Genomic DNA, 22,918 nt, shown 5'->3' with positions numbered 1-22,918 from the left:
CATCGAAAGACTGAAATTTTTGCCCCTTCCTCATTGCAAAACAGCTCATGCTCAGTGAGGTTGGATGGAGAGCGTTTGTGAACAGCAGTTTTCAGTTCTTTCCACAGATTCTCGATTGGATTCAGGTCTGGACTTTGACTTGGCCATTCTAACACCTAGATATGTTTATTTGTGAACCATTCCATTGTAGATTTTGCTTTATGTTTTGCATCATTGTCTTGTTGGAAGACAAATCTCCGTCTGTCTCAGGTCTTTTGCAGACTCCATCAGGTTTTCTTCCAGAATGGCCCTGTATTTGGCTCCATCCATCTTCCCATCAATTTTAACCATCTTCCCTGTCCCTGCTGAAGAAAAGCAGGCCCAAACCATAATGCTGCCACCACCATGTTTGACAGTGGGGATGGTGTGTTCAGGGTGATGAGCTGTGTTGCTTTTACGCCAAACATAACATTTTGCATTGTTGCCAAAAAGTTTGATTTTGGTTTCATCTGACCAGAACACCTTCTTCCACATGTTTGGTGTGTCTCCTAGGTGGCTTGTGGCAAACTTTAAACGACACTTTTTATGGATATCTTTAAGAAATGGCTTTCTTCTTGCCAATCTTCCATAAATGCCAGATTTGTGCAGTATACGACTGATTGTTGTCCTATGGACAGAGTCTCCCACCTCAGCTGTAGATCTCTGCAGTTCATCCAGTGTTAATGGGCCTCTTGGCTGCATCTCTGATCAGTCTTCTCCTTGTATGAGCTGAAAGTTTAGAGGGATGGCCAGGTCTTCGTAGATTTGCAGTGGTCTGATACTCCTTCCATTTCAATATTATCGCTTGCGCAGTGCTCCTTGGGATGTTTAAAGCTTGGGAAATCTTTTTGTATACAAATCCGGCTTTAAGCTTCTCCACAACAGTATCTCGGTCCTGCCTGGTGTGTTCCTTGTTCTTCATGATGCTCTCTGTGCTTTAAACGGACCTCTGAGACTATCACAGTGCAGGTGCATTTATACGGAGACTTGATTACACACAGGTGGATTCTATTTATCATCATTAGTCATTTTGGTCAACATTGGATCATTCAGAGATCCTCACTGAACTTCTGGAGAGAGTTTGCTGCACTGAAAGTAAAGGGGCTGAATAATTTTGCACACCCAATTTTTCAGTTTTTTATTTAACAAAGTTTGAAATATCCAATAAATTTCGTTCCACTTCATGATTGTGTCCCACTTGTTGCTTATTCTTCACAAAAAATTACAGTTTTATATCTTTGTTTGAAGCCTGAAATGTGGCAAAAGGTCGCAAAGTTCAAGGGGGCCAAATACTTTTGCAAGGCACTGTAAATACAGCCGTTGTGACGGCTTTGATCTCTTCTTCTCACACAGATCCTGTCAGTGAGGAGAAGAAGACGATCTGTGCTTGCAGCCAGTGGATCAGTGAGTTTTTTTAATTACTCACTGATCACAGGGGGGGTTTGTGCTGGTAATCAGAACATTGATTACCAATGCAGCCCGGGGGGGGGGGGTGCGTGCCACTAGAGCCACCAGGGATGCCCACCATGGCCACCAGGGATGGCAATCAGGGCTCAGACAGCCTGCCAGTGGTGCCCTCCCTATCAGTGCTGCCCACCATTAATATATCACACATTTTTTGGACCAAGGTGGTATAGCTTATCTTGATTTCTGCAAGACATTTGATACAGTTGCACTTAATGATCCAGTGGATATGCATTGGCTAAATGACAGATAACCAGGGTGTGCTTGTAAATGGGGTTCACTCAGAACAGAGACCAGTCACTAGTGGCGGTCTCTAGTACAAGGCTCTGTACTAGGTCCTGTTCAATTTAATGTATATGTAAGTGATATAACAAAAGGGTTTAATGGGTAAGATACAGTATCTCATAAAAGTCAGTACACCCCTCACATTTTTGTAAATATTTTATTATACCTTTTCATGTGATAACACTGAAGAAATTACACTTTGCTACATTGCAAAGTAGTGAAGGCACAGCTTGTATAACAGTGTTAATTTGTTGTCCCCTCAAAATAACTCAACACACAGGCATTAATGTCTAAACCACTAGCAACAAAAGTGAGTTCACCCCTAAGTGAAAATGTCCAAATTGGGCCCAATTAGTTATTTCTCCCCCCCCCGGTGTCATGTGACTTATTAGTGTTACAAGGTCTCAGGTGTGAATGGGGAGCAGGTGTGTTAAATTTGGTGTTATCGCTCTCACTCTCTCATACTGGTCACTGGAAGTTCAACATGGCACCTCATGGCAAAGAACTCTCTAAGGATCTGAAAAAAAGAATTGCTGCTCTACATAAATGGCCTAGGCTATAAGAAGATTGCCAAGATCCTGAAACTGAGCTGCAGCACAGTGGCCAGGACCATACAGTGGTTTAACAGGACAGGTTCCACTCAGAACAGGCCTCGCCATGGTCGACCAAAGGAGTTGAGTGCACATGCTCAGCATCATATCCAGAGGTTGTCTTTGGGAAATAGACGTATGAGTGCTGCCAGCATTGCTGCAGAGGTTGGAGGGGTCAGCCTGTCAGTGCTCAAACCATACGCCGCACACTGCATCAAATTGGTCTGCATGGCTGTCATCCCAGAAGGAGATGCACAAGAAAGCCTGCAAACAGTTTGCTTAAGACAAGCAGCCTAAGGACATGGATTACTGGAACCATGTCCTGTGGTCTGATGAGACCAAGATAAACGTATATTTGGTTCAGATGGTGTCAAGCGTGTGTGGTGGAAACCAGATAAGGAGTACAAAGACAAGTGTGTCTTGCCTACAGTCAGGCATTGTGGTGGGAGTGTCATGGTCTGGGGTGCATGAGAGCTCCTGGCACTGGGGAGCTACAGTTCATTGAGGGAACCATGAATGCCAACATGTACTGTGACGTACTGAAGTACTGTGAAGTACTGATCCCCTCCCTTCTGAGACTGGGCTGCAGGGCAGTGTTCCAACATGACGACCCCAAACACACCTCCAAGATGACCGCTGCCTTGCTAAAGAAGCTGAGGGTAAAGGTAATGGACTGGCCAAGCATGTCTCCAGACCTAAACCCTGTTGAGCATCTGTGGGGCATCCTCAGAAGGTAGAGGAGTGCAAGATCTCTAACATCCACCAGCTCCGTGATGTCATCATGGAGGCATGGAAGAGGACTCCAGTGGCAACCTGTAAAGCTCTGGTGAACTCCATGCCCAAGAGGGTTAAGGCAGTGCTGGAAAATAATGGTGGTCACACAAAATATTGACACTTTGGGTCCAGTTTAGACATTTTTACTTAGGGGTGTACTCATTTTTGTTGCCAGAGGTTTAGACATTAATGGCTGTGTGTTGAGTTATTTTGAGGGGACAGCAAATTGAAACTGTTATACAAGCTGTACACTGACTACTTTACATTGTAGCAAAGTTTAATTTCTTCAGTGTTGTCACATGAAAAGATATAGTAAAATTATCTACAAAAATGTGAGGGGTGTGTACTCCCTTTTGTGAGATACTTTGTCTTTTTGATGATGACACAAAAGTATGTAATAGGGTTGGATTGATAACCCCTGAGGGTGTCTGTCACATGGAACATGATTTGGCATTGCTGGAAAATAGTCAAAGCAGTGAAAGTTGCAGTTCAATGTTTCTGAAATCTAAAATCATACACTAGAGGTGCACTGAAATTTTGGCCACTGATATTTTCAGACGAAAATGGGCCTATCCCATTTCGGCCGATAAGGGGTTAATGATGCCGAAAATGTATGGCCGCTAATATCTGTAAAAAGTGAGCCCTTCACTTCCCTGTCATCTCCGGGTATCTCTGCTGACCTCTCCGATCTGATCCTCTGCCGGCACCAGGCGCTTCATTGTGAGCTACACTGGTTGCTAGGATGGCCAGCCGAATGGCGTCTAGCAACCAGTGACATCCCGGGGAAAAGACCCAGTATGCACAGCAGAGGAGGATCTCGTCCTCTGTGCCTTATGCTGAATCGCTCCACCCACCTCCTCCCTTCATGTGCTGTACTCTGCGGAGGAAGGTAATGTGGCATGTGGCTGTCTGCTGTGTTGTTTTTTTTCTTCTCTCTCTCTGCCATACATGTACTTGTGCAGTGCAGCCTACAGGTGTATAGGAAGCAGCAAGGGTTAACCCTCAAAGGCTACAAATAAAAGAGAAGCTCTGTTATTAAATGTAAAGGCTGCAATAAATAAAGCACCCCTATCCCCAGTACGAATAAATAAAATAAATAAAAAAAACTTTGTCCCCCTTTTTTTTCCCTCCAAAAAAAAAAAAAAAGATTCAATTCCAATCACAGCCAGTGCAGCTTGGCATTGGAGCTCATCCCCTTTTAATTGCAGCAGCACAACCTGCAGATCCAAGTCAAAAGTATCTCTCTCTCTCTCTCCATTCTACAACCTGCATCCTCTAATAAGGAAGTACATAGGGCTGCTCCAGAAGAACTACAAGTACCAGCAGGTCCCGTCACTACTCCAAAGTTATTATACAGATAGCAGAGCATAAGTTCCTATAGGTAAAAGCCATCTCATTCAGTCTACTACCAGCATGATGGGGGATAAGCTGCTGCTCCTCTAGCTGCGCCAGAACAACACATCCCCGCATGCATTGACACTACCCATCAATTATATACATAACCGAGTACAACAACTCATGGATACCGGTCGCCTAACTCATGCTACTACCAGCTCTCTCTCTCTTGTGGCCTGTCAGAACAGATTTTTGATTTAATTTTTTTTTTTTTTTTACATTATTGCGGGGACATATTAAGCCCAGCCTGATCTATTTAAATTTGCCACAGTTTAACAATTTCAAGATATTTCTTGCATCTTTCTAGCAAAAAGTGCTGTAGTTTTCCATGGCTTCAAGACTACAAGTCCCAGCATGTTCTCTCAAGTCACTGGTGGCTTGTTTTTTCTGGATATCAATGTGCCACATCTAAATTATCAACTATTCTATCTCTCTCTGTCTCTCTCTGACATGGAGGAGTCGGCATGTGGGAAAGGTTATCCCACAAGTAAGCAGATTGCCATCATTAACTCTTTGGGGGGGGGGGGGGGCAAGGTTAATTACCAGTGGTATTTGTATTATGCAGCATGAGGGGGTTAACGTATTGCTACTGATGCATTAGTGACTGACAGGTGGCAGTTCATTAACCCCTTTGTGCTGCATAAGTGCAATCAGTGTCAGTGCAAACACTGACACTGGTGCCACTAATGCAGCACAAAGGAGTTAACTGCCACTGGTCGGTCACTAATGCATCAGTAGCAATACGTTAACCCCCTCATGCTGCATAATACAAATACCATTGGTAATTAACCTTGCCTACTATTTTAAAATCATTTGGCGGAAAAAAGTAATTTTCGTTTTTTTGGTTTCGGTTTTCGGCAAAGGGCATCCTAAATTTTCGGTTTCTGTTTCGGCCCAGAATTTTCATTTCGGTGCATCCCTATAATACACCCAGGAAAAAAGCATCCCATGAGAGAGTACAACATTGGGGGTACAGGGTTAGCCAGCACCACAGAGGAAAAAGATTTGGGAGTACTTATTTCAGATATTAGCAAAATGAGAAAAACATTTCTAGGATGCATCGCTAGGGGAATCACCAGCAGAAGAAAAGAAGGTTCTGATTCCTATAGATTTTTAGTTAGAACACTGTGTCCAGTTCTGGAGACCGCACTTACAAAAACATATTGATAAGATACCGTAGAATGAGTCCAGAGACGGGTAACAAAAATGGTGAAAGGTCTGAAGGATAAAAAATATCGAGAGCGACTTCAGGAACTTAATATGTACAGTCTGGAGGAAAGAGGGAAAAGGGGGAGACATGATTGACCTTTTTTTAATATGAAACCAAAATCAAGGACAAGACCTCTCTACCTTTCTACCTAAGTTTCTTTACATCACGGGGGAGGGGGGGGGGGGTTGTTTTAAAGTGATGCTCAGAGTATGTAAATACTTCAGTTTGCATTGTCAAGACCCATATTCACTAGATTTGTTGTAAAATTTTTGCTATGTGAATGAATCATAGAGGTCAAGGAGCCACAGCCCACAATCTACCACTTAGTTTATACAGAAAACTTATCTGCTGATTGCAAATTGTGGGGTTTGACCCCAAAGTTCATATGAACCCCCAGTAACTTGGTGTTTACTTGCATCTTCTTTGGAAGAAAGAAAAATGTCCTTGCTGTCTATCAGGTTTTATTTCTTTTCCTATCCTGTTCCCAGACAACAGAGGGCAACTTGGTCATTTTATTTTCTTGCAGCTTTTTTTTAAAATCTACCCAAAAGTAGTGAATAAACATTATTTCTCTTTCATTCATTGACGGACACAGCTACTGATCTTCATAACCATTGGGTTATACTGCCCCCTAGAGGAGGAAGACACTAGGCAGAAAAGGAATCTGGCTACTCCTATGGGCAGTCCCAGGGGGTATACTCCCTCTCCCTGCTATAGCTACTCTTGTTACAAGCAGTGTCAGAATTAGGTTTTTTTCTGCCTAGTCAGGACCTAGTTCCTTGCTGGGATCTCTGGTCCGCGCTAGGTTGGCCGTGACATAGCCCCACTGGACAGGGGCTGGCCTGCAAGTTAAACATCTTGTGAGGTCGCATACGACAGGGTCTCCGTCTGAGTTGCAGCGTGCCCGTGGCCAGCAGCCCCCCATTTCAATGGCGAGGGGTTCTGTCTGGAGCAGTGCCTGTCTGGTCCCTGGTATGGTGAGTAGCTGTCCCCCCTCTCCCCCTGGAGGGTTTTGGGGTGGACGTGGGCCCCTCCTTGGGCTGGTCAGACTCCTGGGTGCCCTTCTTTCCCGTCAGGCAACCCCCTTTCATCTGTCCCCCTACCTGCCCCCCCCCCCTCAACTTATGTTGGGGCTGTGTTTGGGGTCTGGTCCATCTCCTGGGATGGGGGCAGGGGGTTTGCGCCGACGATCAGCTGTGTGGGGGGTTGTACCTGGTAGGGGCTCCTACCAGGGCCCCCTGTCCTGCCTGGGTCTGTGCTTGATGCCTAGGGATGCCTCCTGGGTCCCTGGGAGCCTCGTGGATCCGCCATTTTGCTATTGCCTGTGTGTTTCTATGCATGGAGGCCATGTTTGTGTATTCCAGCCACCATTTTGCGGTGGTTTGCCATTGAAAATAGCGGCAGCCATGACAGTGGAGCCCTGTGGGCAGCGATTTTGGCGGCAGGAGCCCCTCCTCATCCCCTGGTGATGACTCCTGGATCTTTTCACTTCCTGATCGCTGTACGTGGAGTGCAGATTATCCTGGTGGCTACAGGTGCCTGTTTCTGCTGGGTGGGGAGTCTGGTGGGGTTCTCTCCCTCTCTGCTGAGGATCCTTTAGTGCTTGCACCTGGCGACAGGGTGGTGCTGCCAGCATGGTGGGGGTTGTCCCTTTTGCAGTGTTTTACACTTTTTGTGGGGACCCCCTGTTGACTCATGGAGTCTTTGGAGCACATCTCCCCACCTGACCCCCTTTCTGAGGCTGCGGGGCCCTCCGGGCCCCAAAAATCCATTGATGCACTGACGGCAGTCCTGGAGTCCTCCCAGGTGGAGGTGTCTTTTTTTTTTTTTGGTCGATGGGCTAGCAAAAAGCACCCCCCGCCTTCCTCTGCCTCATCAGATCCTGAATCTGATTTGGACGCCGCGGACGTGGGTCACTCTGCTGGGTCTGCGACCACGAGCCCGGAATCCTCAGTGAGGAGGAATACTCTATATCTGCAACCAAGCATGAAAAGGCGCTGGTGGAAGCACTGATTGTATCCGTACATGGGACCTTAAAGATGGAGGACGCAGCTGCAGCTGCGACGGAGACACAGATTCCCTTTGGCACTCACAAGCCATCCAGAGCGGCAAAGGTGTTTCCTTTCCCTGCCTATTATGACAGAATCATCGCTAAAGAGTGGGTAGGACCCAAGCGTCCCCTTGGAGTTCCTAAGCGATTTACTAGGCATTACCCCTATGAGGAGTCCCTTATTAAGAATTGGACTGTTCCACCGGTGGTGGACCCTCTGGTTTCCAGATTGAACAAAGCATCCATGATTCCAGTTGAAGAGTCCCTGGCCTTTAAGGACTTTGCTGACAGGAAGGCGATGGCTGTGGCCTGCCATATGTACACTCTCTCTGGTTCGGCACTGAGGCCAGTTCACAGAAAGGAAGGCAAGGTGTGTCCATTCTGGGACCTCGAGGCATTGAACTGCTTTGTGCGGGTGCAGAAGTTCGGGATGGAGTCCATTTTCACGTTGGTGGCATCCCTGTATCAGGGAGATATTCTTGCCTCTATCAATCTCAAGGATGCATACCTTCACATTCCAATATGTGCCAGTCACCAGCGCTTCCTCTGCTTAGTTGTGGGAGAGGAGCATTATCAGTTTGTGGCAATACCCTTTGTTCTCGCCTCTGCTCCTTGGGACTTCACAAAAATGTTAGCCCCGGTGCTAGCGTTATTACGCCAACGGAGATCGCGGTACTGAGCTACTTGGGCCACTTGGACGACCTTCTTCTGCAAGCAGAGTCCCCTACTGCTCTGATGGAAAACCTGGAAATCACCCACGAACTCTGAGGCAGTTTGGCTGGATTCTGAATTTTCAGAAGTCTGCGCTGGTTCCGGCCACAAAGCTGGACTATCTGGGTCAAACTTCAGAAATTGCAGGCTGCAATTCGTCTCCTGATGTCCAGCAGATGGTAATCTCTCCAGACTTGCATGCGGGTGCTGGGCCTGATGGTGTCTACCTTTTGAGGCGGTTCCGTTTGCATAGTTCCATACAAGATCCCTGCAAAGGGAGATTCTGACCAAATGGGACAAGACACCCATTGGACGGATCGTCTTCAGGGAAGTGCGCATTCAATCAGACAATGCCACGGCCATGGCTTATGTCAATCACCAAGGGGGCACAAAAAGTTTGGGAGGTTGCCGGCATTCTAAGGTGGGCAGAACAGTTTGTTCCAGCCCTCTCCGCTGTATAAATTCCCTGGGTGAAAAATTGGCAGGCGGGTTACCTCAGTCGGCAGGCGTTGGACCAAGGGGAGTGGTCCCTTCATCCGCAGGTGTTTCATCAGTTGTGTCTCCGGTGGGGCATCCCAGAGGTGGATCTGTTGGTGTCTCAGGCTGAACAGAAAGGTGCAAAGGTTTGTGGATCGGGATTCAGATGCCACAGATGCGCTGGTGGCCCCGTGGGGTCAGTGTCGTCTGATTTACGCCTTCCCTCCTCTCAAACTTCTGTCAAGACTTCTACGTAGGATCGAGGCAGAAGGGATTCTGGTCATCTTAGTGCTCAGGACTGGCCTCACTGGGCTTAGTACTCTGATCTGGTGCGGCTGGTCGCCAACATTCCTTGGAAGCTTCCTCTCAGGGAGGATCTGCTGTGGATCAATCTTCCATCCTGCTTTACAGTCGCTGGCTTTGGCGGCTTGGTGTTGAACCCTAGGTGCTGATGGATAGAAGTCTGTGATTCCAAAGCTGTTAAAAACTAGGAAATCTACTTCTAGGGAGTTCTACCATCATACATGGAAGACGTACATTGCGTGGTGTGAGTCTCTTGGGGTTCATCCTCGGTGGGTTGAACAGAAATTGGCCTTGAGTACCATCAAGGGCCACACGTGTCTGCTTTGGCGCTCTTCTTCCAATGACCCTTGGCCACACACTCCCTGGTGCGTACCTTTCTTCTGGGGGTACGACATTTGGTTCCTCCAGTGCGGTCCCCGTTGCCGCCTTGGAAACTCAATTTGGTACTTTCGGTCCTCCAGAAGCCTCCTTTTGAGAATCTTCAGGAGATTCTTATGCTTACGCTGTCTCAGAAGGTGGCACTTTTGGTGGCTATCACCTCTGCACACAGGGTGTCGGAATTGGCGGCGTTATCCTGTCAGCCTTACTTGGTGATTCCTAGAGATAAGGTGGTTCTTCGCCCCTGTCCGTCATTCCTCCCAAAGGTTGTCTCTGTTTTTTTTATTTGAATGAAGACATTGTGTTGCCTTCCCTGTGTCCTAGGCCGAAACATCTGAAGGATATTGCCTAGCATGCCTTGGGTGTGGTCCGGGCAATTAGGGTGTACCTGGCAGCTACAGAGTCTTTTAGGAAGTCACTCACTATTTGTGCTCACGGATGAGCCTTGGAAAGGGTTGTCCGATTCCTCTGCAACCATTTCCTGATAGATCAGACAGACGGAGATTCAGGTCTATTCCATCAAGGGTCAGCTTCCCTCTTTCCCTGTCAAGGCGCACTCTACTCGGGCGCTCAGTGCCTCCTTGGCCTTCCGTCATCAGTTTCAGTGCACACTTTCACAAAGTTCTGTAAAGTGGATGTGTTTGCATCTGCGGATGCTTCTTTTGGCTGCATGGTTTTGCAGGCTGCTGTTTAGAGGAGTTGAGCCTCTTTGAGTGTGTATTGTTTTTTTTCAAGGGGTCTCCAGTTGTTTTGGTTGGGCTCCTGTTGCCTGGTTGGCTACTGTTTAGCCTGGGGAATTTTTTTGTTGTTCACACCCCTCATGTTTAACACTGCTTTGGGACGTTCCAATGATTATGAAGATCAGGAGCTGTGTCTGTCAATAAACGAAAGATAAAATTGGATTTTTGACTTATCGTAAAATCCAATCTGATGTTCATTGATGGACACAGCACCCACCCCTCTGTGGAGTTGTAATTCTTCTGACACTGCTTGTAACAAAACTGAGTACCTATAGCAGAGAGAGGGAGTATACCCCCCTGGGACTGCCCATAGGCGTAGCCAGATTCTTTTTCTGCCTAGTGTCCTACTCTTGTAGGGGGCAGTATAATCCAATGGTTATGAAGATCTGGAGCTGTGTCCGTCAATGAACATCATAGAAATGGATTTTATGGTAAGTCAAAAATCCAATTTTTCCAGCAGATATACAAGTAGAAACAGCTTCTAGAGGCTTTAAGTGAATCTTGCTAACTTTTCAGTTTTTCTCCAGTATTAACTGTTCTGTAAGATGTATGTTGTTGTTTTTTTTTTACAGCACTGTTTTGTTGCTTTTCACAGATCACTGAGTGACATTGGCTTATCTCTTATAATGGATCAAGAAATAGCTTTACCCTCCCCAGTTACCAAGTGTCAGATTAATGTGCTAAAATTGGCCATCAGCTGTTCCCCAGATTCCAGTACTCTGTACCACACAGAACCCAAAGCAAAGAAACAAAAGCTTGACTACAATAGCAAGGACACTCTTACAGGGAATTGCTCGCAGAGACCCGGCCCTCCATCCTATCAAAATGATTTGGAGCACACAGTTACTGCTGTCACCGAGCTGTCTTCAGTGTTGGCATTTAATAACACTAGTTGTGCCTTGCTGCTGCATGCCAGAAGGAAAAATCAACCTGACTGTTTACTTAGAAGTGAGAAGCTGAGCATGCCATGTGGGAGAATTCATTTAAGCCTTGAAGATGTTTTAAAAGGAAAACATACAATAAATGTATTTGAACACTGTCAAGGTAAATTTATAAGATTCTAGAGAACCTTTGCTGAATTATTCAATGCAGCCAAAACACAATGGTTTTCTTTATTATTATTCACAACTTTGAACTGCAAGTGCTAAAAACTTTTACGTTTTCAGCTAGTGAACTTATCTGAACCAAAACTCTGTGTTAAATAATAAAGTAGAAATACAACATTTTATATACTTTAGTTTAATGTGTTTCATACGATAAGTTATGCTCAGAGAATAACTATCCTAAGCACTATTTGTATTTAAATTCAAATTTCTCTTACGTCCTCCGACAGTCGCCACCTCCTCTAAGTCATCACTATTGGGTATTGACTTCCGCTCCGCAGGAGTAGCTAGGCATAAGACTTAGTCAAAAGAACAAAAGCATTTGCATAGACACACCCATGGGGGCTGTCCCACTGGTCAATACCCCCCTGCAGTGAACACTCCCAACTCAGTTTGTTTCTGCCTAGCGTCGGGAGTAGTTAAGCTTTCCCTGTGCTGGGGCTACAGTCTCAGCCTTTCTAATCTTTTTTATTTGATTTTCTTTTAAAAATGTCAGTTTTTTTCTTGTTCTACTAGCTGTTTCTTTTGTCAGCTTTAGTTGTTAGTAGACTCTTCGGATGAAGATGGATTCTTGCGGAGCTGGGGATCGGACTGACCGCCCTGGTTCTCCAGGGTAGAGTGTCAGAGGGACCCCCAGCCCGCCATCGAGTGTTCAGCCATGTGTTCGCCCTGGCATTATGAACGACCCATCCATGCTCGCAGCAGGGATGCAGCCTGTGAGGTGGCTACCTCACTGGACACATCTGCGGTGCTGCAGTGTCCTGTCCTTGGCTAACGGCATTCCCTGTCAGATGAGGACAGCGGCTTTCCGTTCATAGAGTCACCCCACGCCATCTGGTACAGGTAAGTACTTCTGTGTGGGGCCTCTGTCTGGGGGGGCAGTCCTGTGTTGCTGTGTGTCCCCCCATGTCTGTGCCTGTGTGGGGCTCCCTGTGGCGATCCCTGCGGGGGTTCTTTTGTACATGCGCTGCGGTGCTGTGTATTGTTGGGGGCCCCTTCCCCTGTGTCACTTCGGTGTTTTTTTCTGGGGGTGCAGACGATGTGTGTGGCGGCCGCAGCGGGGGAAAAACCGCACGGTCCGCCATTTTTAATATGGGCAAGCATGTCTGGCTTCACTGTGGGCTACATTACTTGCTGTTTTGGCGCCATCTTGCGTGTGGTAGACCGATCGTTCCGAGCACATGTTCGGCGGCCATTTTGCCGAAGCCTCCCATTCAGTTCTATAGGCAGCCATTTTCCCTGGGTTATTGCAGCTTATAGTTCAGCCTCTTATGACCTCACTTCCTTTTCCTCTGAAGCAGCGATCGATGTGGTAACACTGTGGGGCTCTGCAGACTGTCTCTTCCATAACTTTCTGTTTTGTCATTCCTGGCTCAGTTTCTTCTCCTTTTGGGGGTCTTTAGTCACTGTACATATAGCGGTGGGCTGCACACTCCGCAGCGATATTAAAGGGCCAGTACCTTTTATTTCACTGTTGTTTTCTAACTTGGGCAATGGAATCTCAGGACAGCACATTTCCTCCAGCTCTGGTGGGGGACCCCAGTCCTGCTGGGGCCCCTGTTATACCTGATTTGGCCGCCGTAGTGGCGTCTTTAGTGTCCAAAATGGAGGTACTGATGGCTGAACGTGCTGCTAGGAAAAGACCCAGATTATCTATCTCCTCTGATTCAGATGGTGATGTGGCTGCTGCGGCGGGCGTGCCCTTTTCAGGGTCTCACTCATCCTTGGACCCTCTGGGGTCTGAGGGGGAGGCGGAGGTGGAGGGGGTTGATGTTTCTCCCCTGGGGTCGCCTGAAGAACGCACGACCATGGATGAGTTGATTGTTTCTGTAAAAGAAACACTACATTTGGAGGATGAGCCCAGTCCTTCGGACATTGTGTCCTCTTTTGGTACACATAGGACCCGCAAGTCGGCGCAGATTTTTCCCTGCCCAGTTGAGTTTCATTACACTGTGAATGAACTGTGCCGCACTTTAAAACGTCCATTCATGGTTCCTAGTCGGTTTAAACTACTTTATCCCTTTTTCGCCGGCTACGGAATCGCGATGGTGTGTGCCTCCACAGGTGGATCACACTGTGGCCGTGTTAAACAAGGCAGCCTTGATTCCTACTGAGGAGACCCCGGTTTTTCGGGATCCCACGGACAGAAGGTTGGAGTCTCTAGCCCGCCATTCCTACACGGTGGCGAGTTCCTTGCTCAAACCGGTTTTCTCGTCCGTTCTGGTGACTCAGGCGGTGGCTGATTGGACTAAGGTGCTTAGATGCAACCTCGCGTCTGATTCTGCCCCCCCTGCCACGCTGGCTATGGTGGATCAAATCCACCAAGGAGTCATGTATTTGTGCGATGCGGCCTTAAATGAGGCCCCTTTGGTAGCACGCCTATCTAGTGTTGCGGTGCTTAACCGTCGACTGATCTGGCTGAAGAGCTGGTCGGCTGACCAGACATCACAGAAGAAAACAGTTGCTGATCTTCCCTATGCTGGCTCTCGCCTTTTTGGCGAGGCGTTGGATACCTTGGTAAAAGGCGTCACGGGGGGCAAGAGCACCATGCTGCCCCAGAACCCGAAGAACAAGTCCTTTCGTGGCAAGCGGGGTTCCGCCTCTCGACCCAATCGAGGGTCCTTTCGTGCCTTTTGGAATCAAACCAAGGGCAAGCCCTTCAAGGGCCAAGGTAGCCAGAAGAAGCCATGGACGGCCAAGAAGAAGTCCGGCAATGCCGGTGCGGCGGTTCAATCCGCCTCTGCCTGAGGGGGCGCCCTCACCCATTTCTGGGGTGGGGGGACGTTTGCGCAGTTTCCTCCAACCTTGGCTGCTCCGAATTCCGGACAGGTGGGTTCAGGAAATAATTAGATCAGGGTACAGGATAGAATTCCTTTCCCGGCCAGCGGACAGATTTTTTCCCTCAAATCTTCACTTGACCCCAGGGCGCCTGCAGGTCCTGCATCAAGCGGTGCAGGACCTCCTTGCCCAGGGGGTGATTGTTCCGGTGCCTCATCGGGACAGGTTTTGGGGGTTTTATTCCAATCTGTTCACTGTGACCAGAAAGGAGGGCAAGGTGCGTCCTATTCTGGACCAGAAAGCACTGAACCGCTTCATGCGCCTTCGAAAGTTCTGTATGGAATCTCTCCGCTCGGTGGTGGCCTCCCTGAGTCCAGGGGAATTCCTGGCCTCTCTAGACCTGAAGGATGCGTACCTACACATCCCCATTTTCGAGGGTCACCAGAGGTACCTTCGGTTCGCAGTAGCGGAGGACCACTATCAGTTTGTGGCGTTACCTTTCGGTCTCGCCTCGGCTCCAAGGGTCTTTACCAAAGTGTTGGCGCCTGTTCTAGGCCTAAGATCGAGTGTCCGCCAGGACCTACTGCGGGATCTGTCCACCACGGTACAGATGCTCCAGGAGTTCAGGTGGACCATCAACGTACAGAAGTCGACCTTGTCTCCTTCGGTTCGTCTTTCCTATCTTGGAATGTTTCTGGACTCTGCTCAAGCAAAGGTGTTCTTGCCGGAGTACAAGCTCCGGACCTTACAGGACAAGATCAGGTCCCTCAGGGACAAGCCATCCTCGTCACTCAGGACCTGCATGCGGTCCCTAGGGTTGATGGTATCGGCCTTCGAGGCGATACCCTTTGCTCAGTTTCACACACGGTCTCTTCAAGCGGAGATCCTGGCCAGGTGGCACAGACTACCTCCAGTCCTTGGATCTGAGTGTCTCATTGAGTCGCCGGACCAGGATGAATCTTCTGTGGTGGCTCCAGTCCCCGGCAGTGTCAGAAGGCAAATCTTTCCGTCCTTTACTGTGGACGGTGATTACCACGGATGCCAGCCTGCTGGGCTGGGGTGGGGTCCTGGGCAACCTGTCTGCCCAGGGCACTTGGTCGGGGGAGGAATCCTACCTTCCGATCAATGTGTTAAAATTGAGAGCGATAAAACCCTGTCTCTTCCAGTGGTCGGAACGACTTCGGGGCCGTCCTGTTTGGGTACAGACGGACAATGCTACCACGGTGGCTTACATCAACCACCAAGGGGGCACCAGGAGTGCCCGGGCAGCCCGGGAGGTGACTGTCTTGGGCCGAGACTCATGTCCCGGCGATTTCGGCAGTTCACATTCCGGGTGTATAGAATTGGCAGACCGACTATCTGAGCCGCCAGACCCTGGACCAGGGGGAATGGTCCCTGCACCCGGAGGTCTTCCAAATGCTGTGTGCGAAGTGGGGATCCCCGGACGTGGATCTGTTTGCGTCTCGGCTAAACCACAAGGTGGAAAGGTTCGTGGCAAGCACGCGCGATCCTCTGGCAGATGCCTCTGATGCGTTGGTGGCCCCTTGGCATCAGTATCGTCTGATATATGCCTTTCCTCAGATTCAGTTGTTGTCCAGGTTCCTTCGCAGGTTAGCCTCGGAGCCGCACCTGGTGATTCTGGTAGCGCCGGACTGGCCACGCCGGTCCTGGTACGCCGACGTTGTTCACCTGGCAGTGGCGCCTCCTTGGCGGCTGCCAATGCAGGAAGATCTACTGTCTCAGCGGCCGATCTTCCATCCTGCTTTACAGTCGCTGGCTTTAACGGCTTGGCTGTTGAAACCCAGGTCCTGGGAGACAGGGGTCTCTCCCCTGAGGTCATTCCTACTCTGATCAAGGCTAGGAAAACCTCATCTGGAAAAATCTATTACCGTACCTGGAAAGCTTATTTCGCCTGGTGTGAGTCCAGGGGGTTCTCCCCTCGCTCGTACTCTGTGTCGAGAGTGTTGGTTTTCCTCCAGTCTGGGGTGGACCAGCGCCTGGCGCTGGCCACGATAAAGGGCCAGGTGTCTGCACTGGCTATTCTTTTCCAACGCCCTGTGGCGTCTCATTCCTTAATTCGCACCTTCATTCAAGGTGTGCGACATTTGGCTTCTCCCAGTAGGGAGCTTTTACCTCCATGGGACTTGAACTTGGTTATGTCCGTGTTACAGCGTGCTCCCTTTGAAAACATCCGGGAGATATCGTTGCCTCTGCTGTCTAAGAAGATTGCCTTTTTAGTGGTGATAACTTCGGCTCGCAGAGTATCGGCATTGTCTTGCCGCTCTCCTTACTTGGTAAAGGTGGTCTTGCAACCACATTCATCTTTTCTTCTTAAGGTGGTCTCTGAGTTCCACCTTAATGAGGACATTGTCCTGCCTTCGCTTTGTACGAAGCCTAAGCATCCTAGGGAGGTTGCTTTGCATTCCTTGGATGTTGTCAGGGCGATCAGGGTTTACCTGTCGTCTACGGAGTCCTTTTGGGAGACGGATTCCCTCTTTGTCCTTCCTGAGGGACCTCGGAAGGGCATGGCTGCGTCTGCAGCGACCATTGCCAAATGGATCAGACAGACCATTGAACAGGCTTATGCTTTGAAGGAACGGGTTCCACCCTTCCCTGTTAAGGGGCACTCTACCAGATCTTTGAGTGCGTCCTGGGCCTATTGGCATCGTGCCTCGCTGGCCCAGGTGTGCAAAGCTGCGACTTGGTCGTCGGTGCACACCTTTTCCAAATTTTATGATGTTCTGGCATCAGCTGATGCCTCCTTTGGCCGCAAAGTTCTCAGTGCGGCAGTGCCATAAAGGACCCTTGTGGTTTTTTTTTTGTGGGTCCCTGGCTGTTGGGGTGTTATCCCCTGGGTTATTTGCTTTCCTGGGCTTTTGATCCTGTTGAGCCTTGTTTACTGTTGCCCAGAAGGTTCTCTTACTGTGCGGGTAAGGTTCCTTTCTCTGATATGGGTACTGCGTTGCTTTTTCTACGGTTGCGTCTCCCACCCCTCATGTCTACACTGCTTTGGGACATCCCAATAGTGATGACTTAGAGGAGGCGGCTACTGTCGGAGGACGTAAGAGAAAACTGAATTTTTGTAAAATCTTACCTGTAAAATTCCTTTCTCTGAGTCCTCCGACAGTCGCCGCCCCCGCCCTTCTTTTGGGGTTGTTTTCTTGTTTACCTACTGCTATTCTACCAAAGTTGGGAGTTGGGAGTGTTCACTGCAGAGGGTTATTGACCAGTGGGACAGCCCCCATGGGTGTGTCCATGCAAATGCTTTTGTTCTTTTGACTAAGTCTTATGCCTAGCTACTCCTGCGGAGCGGAAGTCAATACCCAATAGTGATGACTTAGAGGAGGCGGCGACTGTCGGAGGACTCAGAGAAAGGAATTTTACAGGTAAGATTTTACAAAAATTCCGTTATTCCAAAGCAAATATAACGTAAACACTACATGAAAAAAGTAGTTCCAATTTAAAGTTTTTTCAAACGATTCCAATTGTGAATTGCATTATCCTAGATGCCATCAAGCATATGTTGCAGTTATAAAAGAAATGGGTCAGTTAGCACCTTGATGTCCATTTGCCAAGAAGCATAAGGCAGCACAGTGGACGTCGGATAGTACCGTAACCTGAAGGTTTTACCCCCTTAATGACCAGGCCATTTTTTGCGATACGGCACTGCTTTGCTTTAACTGCGCGGTTGTGCAACGCTGCCCAAATAAAATTGATGTCCTTTTTTTTCCCACAAATAGAGCTTTTTTAATAGTATTTAATCCCCTCTGCAGTTTTTATTTTTTGGGCAATAAACAAAAAAAAAAGTGATCATTTTGAAATATATATAACTTTCTGCTATTAAACACAACCAATAAAAAAACAATTTAAAAATCTAACATTTTTTCATCAATTTAGGCCAATATGTATTCTGCTAAATATTTTTGGTTAAAAAAAATCTCAAGTGTAAATTTTTTGGTTTGCGCAAAAGTTATTGCGTCTACAAACGATGCAATATTTTTATGGAATTTTTATTTTTTTATTACTAGTTATGGTGCCGATCAGTGATTTTTGGTGGCACTGCGACATTGCGGTAGACAAATCAGAAATCTTACACTATTGACACTTTTTGGGGACCAGGTACACCAATACAGTGATCAGTGCTAAAAAAAAAAAAAAAAAAGGGGGTTAACATCAGGTATAGTCAAAGTGTTAAGTATGTCCCTAGGGGGTGCTTACTGACTGTGGGGGTTGCACTGATTGGGGGAAGACACAGATCCGGGTTCCTGCTTTGCAGGAACACAAGATCTCCATCTTTTTCCCTTGCAGAACGGCGATGCCTTGTTTACATAGGCAGATTGCTGCTCTGCCTCTCCCGAGGAGAATCACGCGTGACCGGCTGACATCGGGTCAGCTGGACCCGTTGATTGACATCCCTGCTAGCCAATCACAGCTTGATTGCGCCTCCGGTGGCATGATGGTGCCATCTAGTGACTATTGAATAAAACAAGGTACAGGTACGTCGTTTCGCGATATAATGTCACTTTGCTGCAGTAAATACACGGTGACTGGTCAGCAAGTGGGTAATTGCAAGTGCAGTGGTCAAAATTTAATAAAGCAGTAGATTTCTGCTCAACAAATTAAAGTTCTGGTGATGATGGCAGTGGAAATGACAAGTATATAATTTCTTATTTCTATTGCCTGTACTGACATGGCTTCTTCCTATCAGACACAAACTGATACAAGTACATTCTCCCCTATAAAGTAACAGGCAGGTGCACAGCCCTACCTCATTTCACTATACCCCTGGTTAACTTCAGGAGCTTTATAATTTTAGCTGCCCCCCCTGGACATTAATCAGGCCCTAGGCCGTTTTTTAGCTTGACTGTGAATAATGTGGTTCTGAAGCTGCCCCTCTTGATGTTCTTAATTAAACTTTGTTGCTTATGAACTAAAGGTCATGGAGCTGGCAGGATTACCCAGATCATAAAACTTGCCACACAGAATTCCTTTCCTTCAGAAATGATAACCCTTGTCACATTCTTGTTGCTTAACCGCATCTCAAAAGCCTCCCAGTGCTCCCTAGCCACACCTGGCGCTTCAGAGTTAGCTTCACTTTGTATTTCATGTATTGGAAAAAATAGAAAACTAACACACACAAGGTGTTTGCCAAGCTCCATTAAGGCTTCAGAAAAGCATTAAAACAAAAAATGCATGTTCAAACACTTGGTACTTTAATGTGTTACTAATCAAGGCAAGTGTAAATGAACCCTTAGTAAAATTGTGAAATATCACATTCTTGAAACAATATTATAACATCTCTTCCATTAAAAATCCACAAAAAGCTTTGCCTGACTAGTTATGCCATAAAGAAATATAAGGCGAAAATATAGAACGCATAACCAGGTTTATTATAAACCATATTTTTTTTCTTTTTTAGATGTAAAATTGAAGAGTCTGGAAGATGTTTTTGCGCTTCTGTCAGCTTTTCAGAGGTGTGTGCTGCACATTGTGTCTCCTGACTGCACATTGACATCACTAAGAATCTGGCTGCAGAACCACATGAATGCAGAGCCACTTAAACTCATGCCTGAAATCATGATGTGCACAAGACCTGGATCCCTATACGGAACTCTCTTTTCTTGGAGTGCAAAGAACCCATGTGAAGGAAAGCTGACTATATTCTTTAGGTATTCTTAACATATTTATGTCTACAATACTGTATTTAAGTTGCCTTTTTGTACAAAGAGGTAAGTTTAGGTTAATTGAGGACTTTATAGAAAAAGTTCAACAAAAACTGGCATATCAGTTTTGCCTTGGCTGATAATGCTTGCTTTGTCTGAAAGAGATTCAGACAGTCAAACTAGCAATGAGATCTTTGCACTGGAGTTCCATATACCACCCCTGCTTCAGATGATATCAATAGTTAACAGTGTAGACACGGAGTAAAGGGATGCATAAAAAATTGAGCTGTTAGTAACTTTAAAAGTCCACATGAATAAATTCCAGACACATCACAATATACAGCCACAGTATATTTTTTGTTAAATGCTTGTTCTGATTCTGTGACTCTGAAGTGCAGCACCCAGTCCTCCAATGGTTAGCAAGGACAGTCTACATTTTTTTCTTGTGAGAGGGGTACTTACAGTGCATCCAAAAAAGTATTCACAGCGCTTCACTTTTTCCACATTTTATGTTACAAACAAGTAAAATGTAAAAACAGCAGTGACAGCACAGTGAGCAGTCGGAAAGTGGTTAAGAGGGGGAAAAAACATTATATATAACGAGAGGAGAGAGAGAGGGATGGCTGGCAGAATTATATATAGTGTGAGGAAATAGCTGGCAGGATTTTGGATGGTGTTGCCTAGGTTTCTCACATACAGTACAAATGGTCAGGGGTGCCAGGGTTTATGACAGGTATGGAGAAAACACACTTTTTGTTTTCTTAGAATCTTAATTTCTGTTCTGGGACCTGGAGCCCAGATGCTTTGTAGGACTAAGGGTAGCATAAAACCTCCATTCCTAGGAGCACATCTTACCTGATACCTAGGCCTGTAATGTTTGCTTCGAGCACTGGATCCTGCATTAGGAATTCACCTCGGCACAAAGTGCAATGTGTGAAATTAACTGTGGGGTATTATACATGTCCAGGGCAGTGGTCCATTTCTATGGATGCCAGACCCTAAAGACCCCTTCGGGGGTATGCCCACAGTGATGGGAGAAGCCTGGACCATTTTAGGCTAAGTGTCAAGGATAAGGTAAGACAGGGTTTCCCTGTATATGGAATCTGGTTCCTAGCTGTAAACAACGCTATGCACAGGTTATAGCACACTATGCAATTTATTGGCCAGAGGATTTGGTGGTTGTTCATTGTTGTGGCACCCGCTGCTATTTTGTGTCTAAAAACTCAACTAACTATTTTCCATTTTTTATTCCTCCTATCTGGACTTCAGAAAAAGGAGATAACTGTGTCAAGTATCCCAGATGACGCAGTACCTTGCTGCTTTCCCACAGCCAGAGACTAAAGGAACGTTTTCTTTTTGACCCTGCTCAGGAATTTGTAGCGGAACCTCCTTTACTTGAAGATATGGAGGAAAGTATTGAGGACATTGATTTGTAGTGGCGATATTTACAGCTGATGCCTTCAGCCCTATTGTTTCCTGTTGATGCTCTGTAAAATATCATTCTACAAGTCTCCAGAATCTTTCTTATTTCTGTGCACATACACAGAATTTTCTGGCTTGGAGAAGCTTGGTCTCCTGAACATGCAAGTAAGAATGGTCTTTTTTGCATGCCTCCTTATGGTGAACACCTATTTGGGGAATTCCTTGACCAATTTATCAAGGAAGTTTCTGAGGGAAAGATATTCCTACCCCACAAGAAAAAGAGTACGTCTCCTATTCCTTTGGCTCCTCCCTCTTCTCAAAGAAAGGGATCCTTTCATTCTCCGCAGGCGTCAACTTCAAAGGCAAGGCTTAACACTTCCTTTCTTTGCAGGCTCCTGCCTACCAAGCCTACTCATAAACCCTCCTCACAATGAAGAGATGTCCCTGACCTCTGGGTCCAATCTGACATTTCAGAGTGGTACAAAATAGAGTCTCTATCCCTACCCCCCCCCCCCCTCCTACTTTTTTACCTTTAAGTCTGCAGGCTTCAGAGCAAAGAAATGCAGATTTGATGACCGTTTTGCTCCAGCTTCAGGCAGAAAGGGTGATTGCATTAGTTCCTTCGGCACTGTTTTAAAGTTTCTATTCAAACCTATATATTTTTGTGTTCACAAATATTGGCTAGAAACCACAAGATCTGGCATTGATTCTTTTAGACCAGGGGATTTTTTTTTTTTTTTTTTTTTTTTTTTTTTTTTACATTAGTAGATTAACAAGATGCCTAGCTTGATATTCCCATTTTCCCACCACAGCAATTCTTTCTGCGTTTTTCTGTGGGAGACCAGAACTTCCAGTTTGTGGCACTGCCTTTCAGACTCTCATCTGCACCTAAAGTTTCACAAAAGTACTTGCCCTGTTTCTGGCTCTTCTGCAAACCCAGAGCATTCATGTCACAGGTTACTTGGAAGACCACCTACCGCAGGACTCCAGAGTCAAGACCTTGTCAGTCAACATCCATTTCCTTTGGTTTGATAATCAACTCTCCAAAAGCTGTCCTACAACCCCCCTCACTATGTCTGGAAGACCTGATCTAATCTTGGACATAATCTAGCCAGAATCTTCCTCCAATTGGAGAACATCACCTCCCTAAAGTCCAGTTCTTGGCCCCTTAGAATTGAGTTCTGCATATGGGTTCTGGGCCTCATGGTGACCTGCTTTGAGGCACGTCCCCCTTGCCCATGGAAAGAGCAGATCCAATCCCTAGATTGCCCAATGCTTCTACCTAGTCCAGCAAAGATCTCCCTGGTATGGTAGATTTTCGATCCTGCCCTGGAATTAGGAAAGTGTTCACAAGACTTGGAACGTGGTAAAAAAAGATGGTAAAAAAAAGTGGTAAAAAAAGTCTTACAGGCTCAGATGGAGTTTACAACTCCCTGACATTTTAGGGGACATGGTACAGTTGAACAATGCCACAGCAGTGACTTACATAAATCATCAATGGGGCATCAGAAGCCTACATGCACAAAAATAAATTATTCTAGTACTCTCATGGGCAGA

The 22,918-nt window shown here is 46.8% G+C and overlaps 1 protein-coding gene across 1 annotated transcript in view; it reads left to right on the top strand.

Annotated features, from left to right (window-relative positions):
* FANCB (FA complementation group B) overlaps positions 1-22,918 on the top strand; it is a 110,533-nt gene that overhangs the window by 70,719 nt on the left and 16,896 nt on the right. The window contains exons 7-8 of the mRNA XM_082246725.1: positions 10,991-11,439; positions 19,696-19,945. Of these exons, the coding sequence (XP_082102851.1) occupies positions 10,991-11,439; positions 19,696-19,945 (699 nt within the window). The remainder of the gene's footprint in view (positions 1-10,990; positions 11,440-19,695; positions 19,946-22,918) is intronic.

Source organism: Pelophylax lessonae (genome assembly GCF_965119305.1).
Source record: "Pelophylax lessonae genome assembly, chromosome: 2".
In the NCBI taxonomy this organism is placed as follows: domain Eukaryota; kingdom Metazoa; phylum Chordata; class Amphibia; order Anura; family Ranidae; genus Pelophylax; species Pelophylax lessonae.
This window is presented reverse-complemented; position numbering and strand designations above follow the sequence as displayed.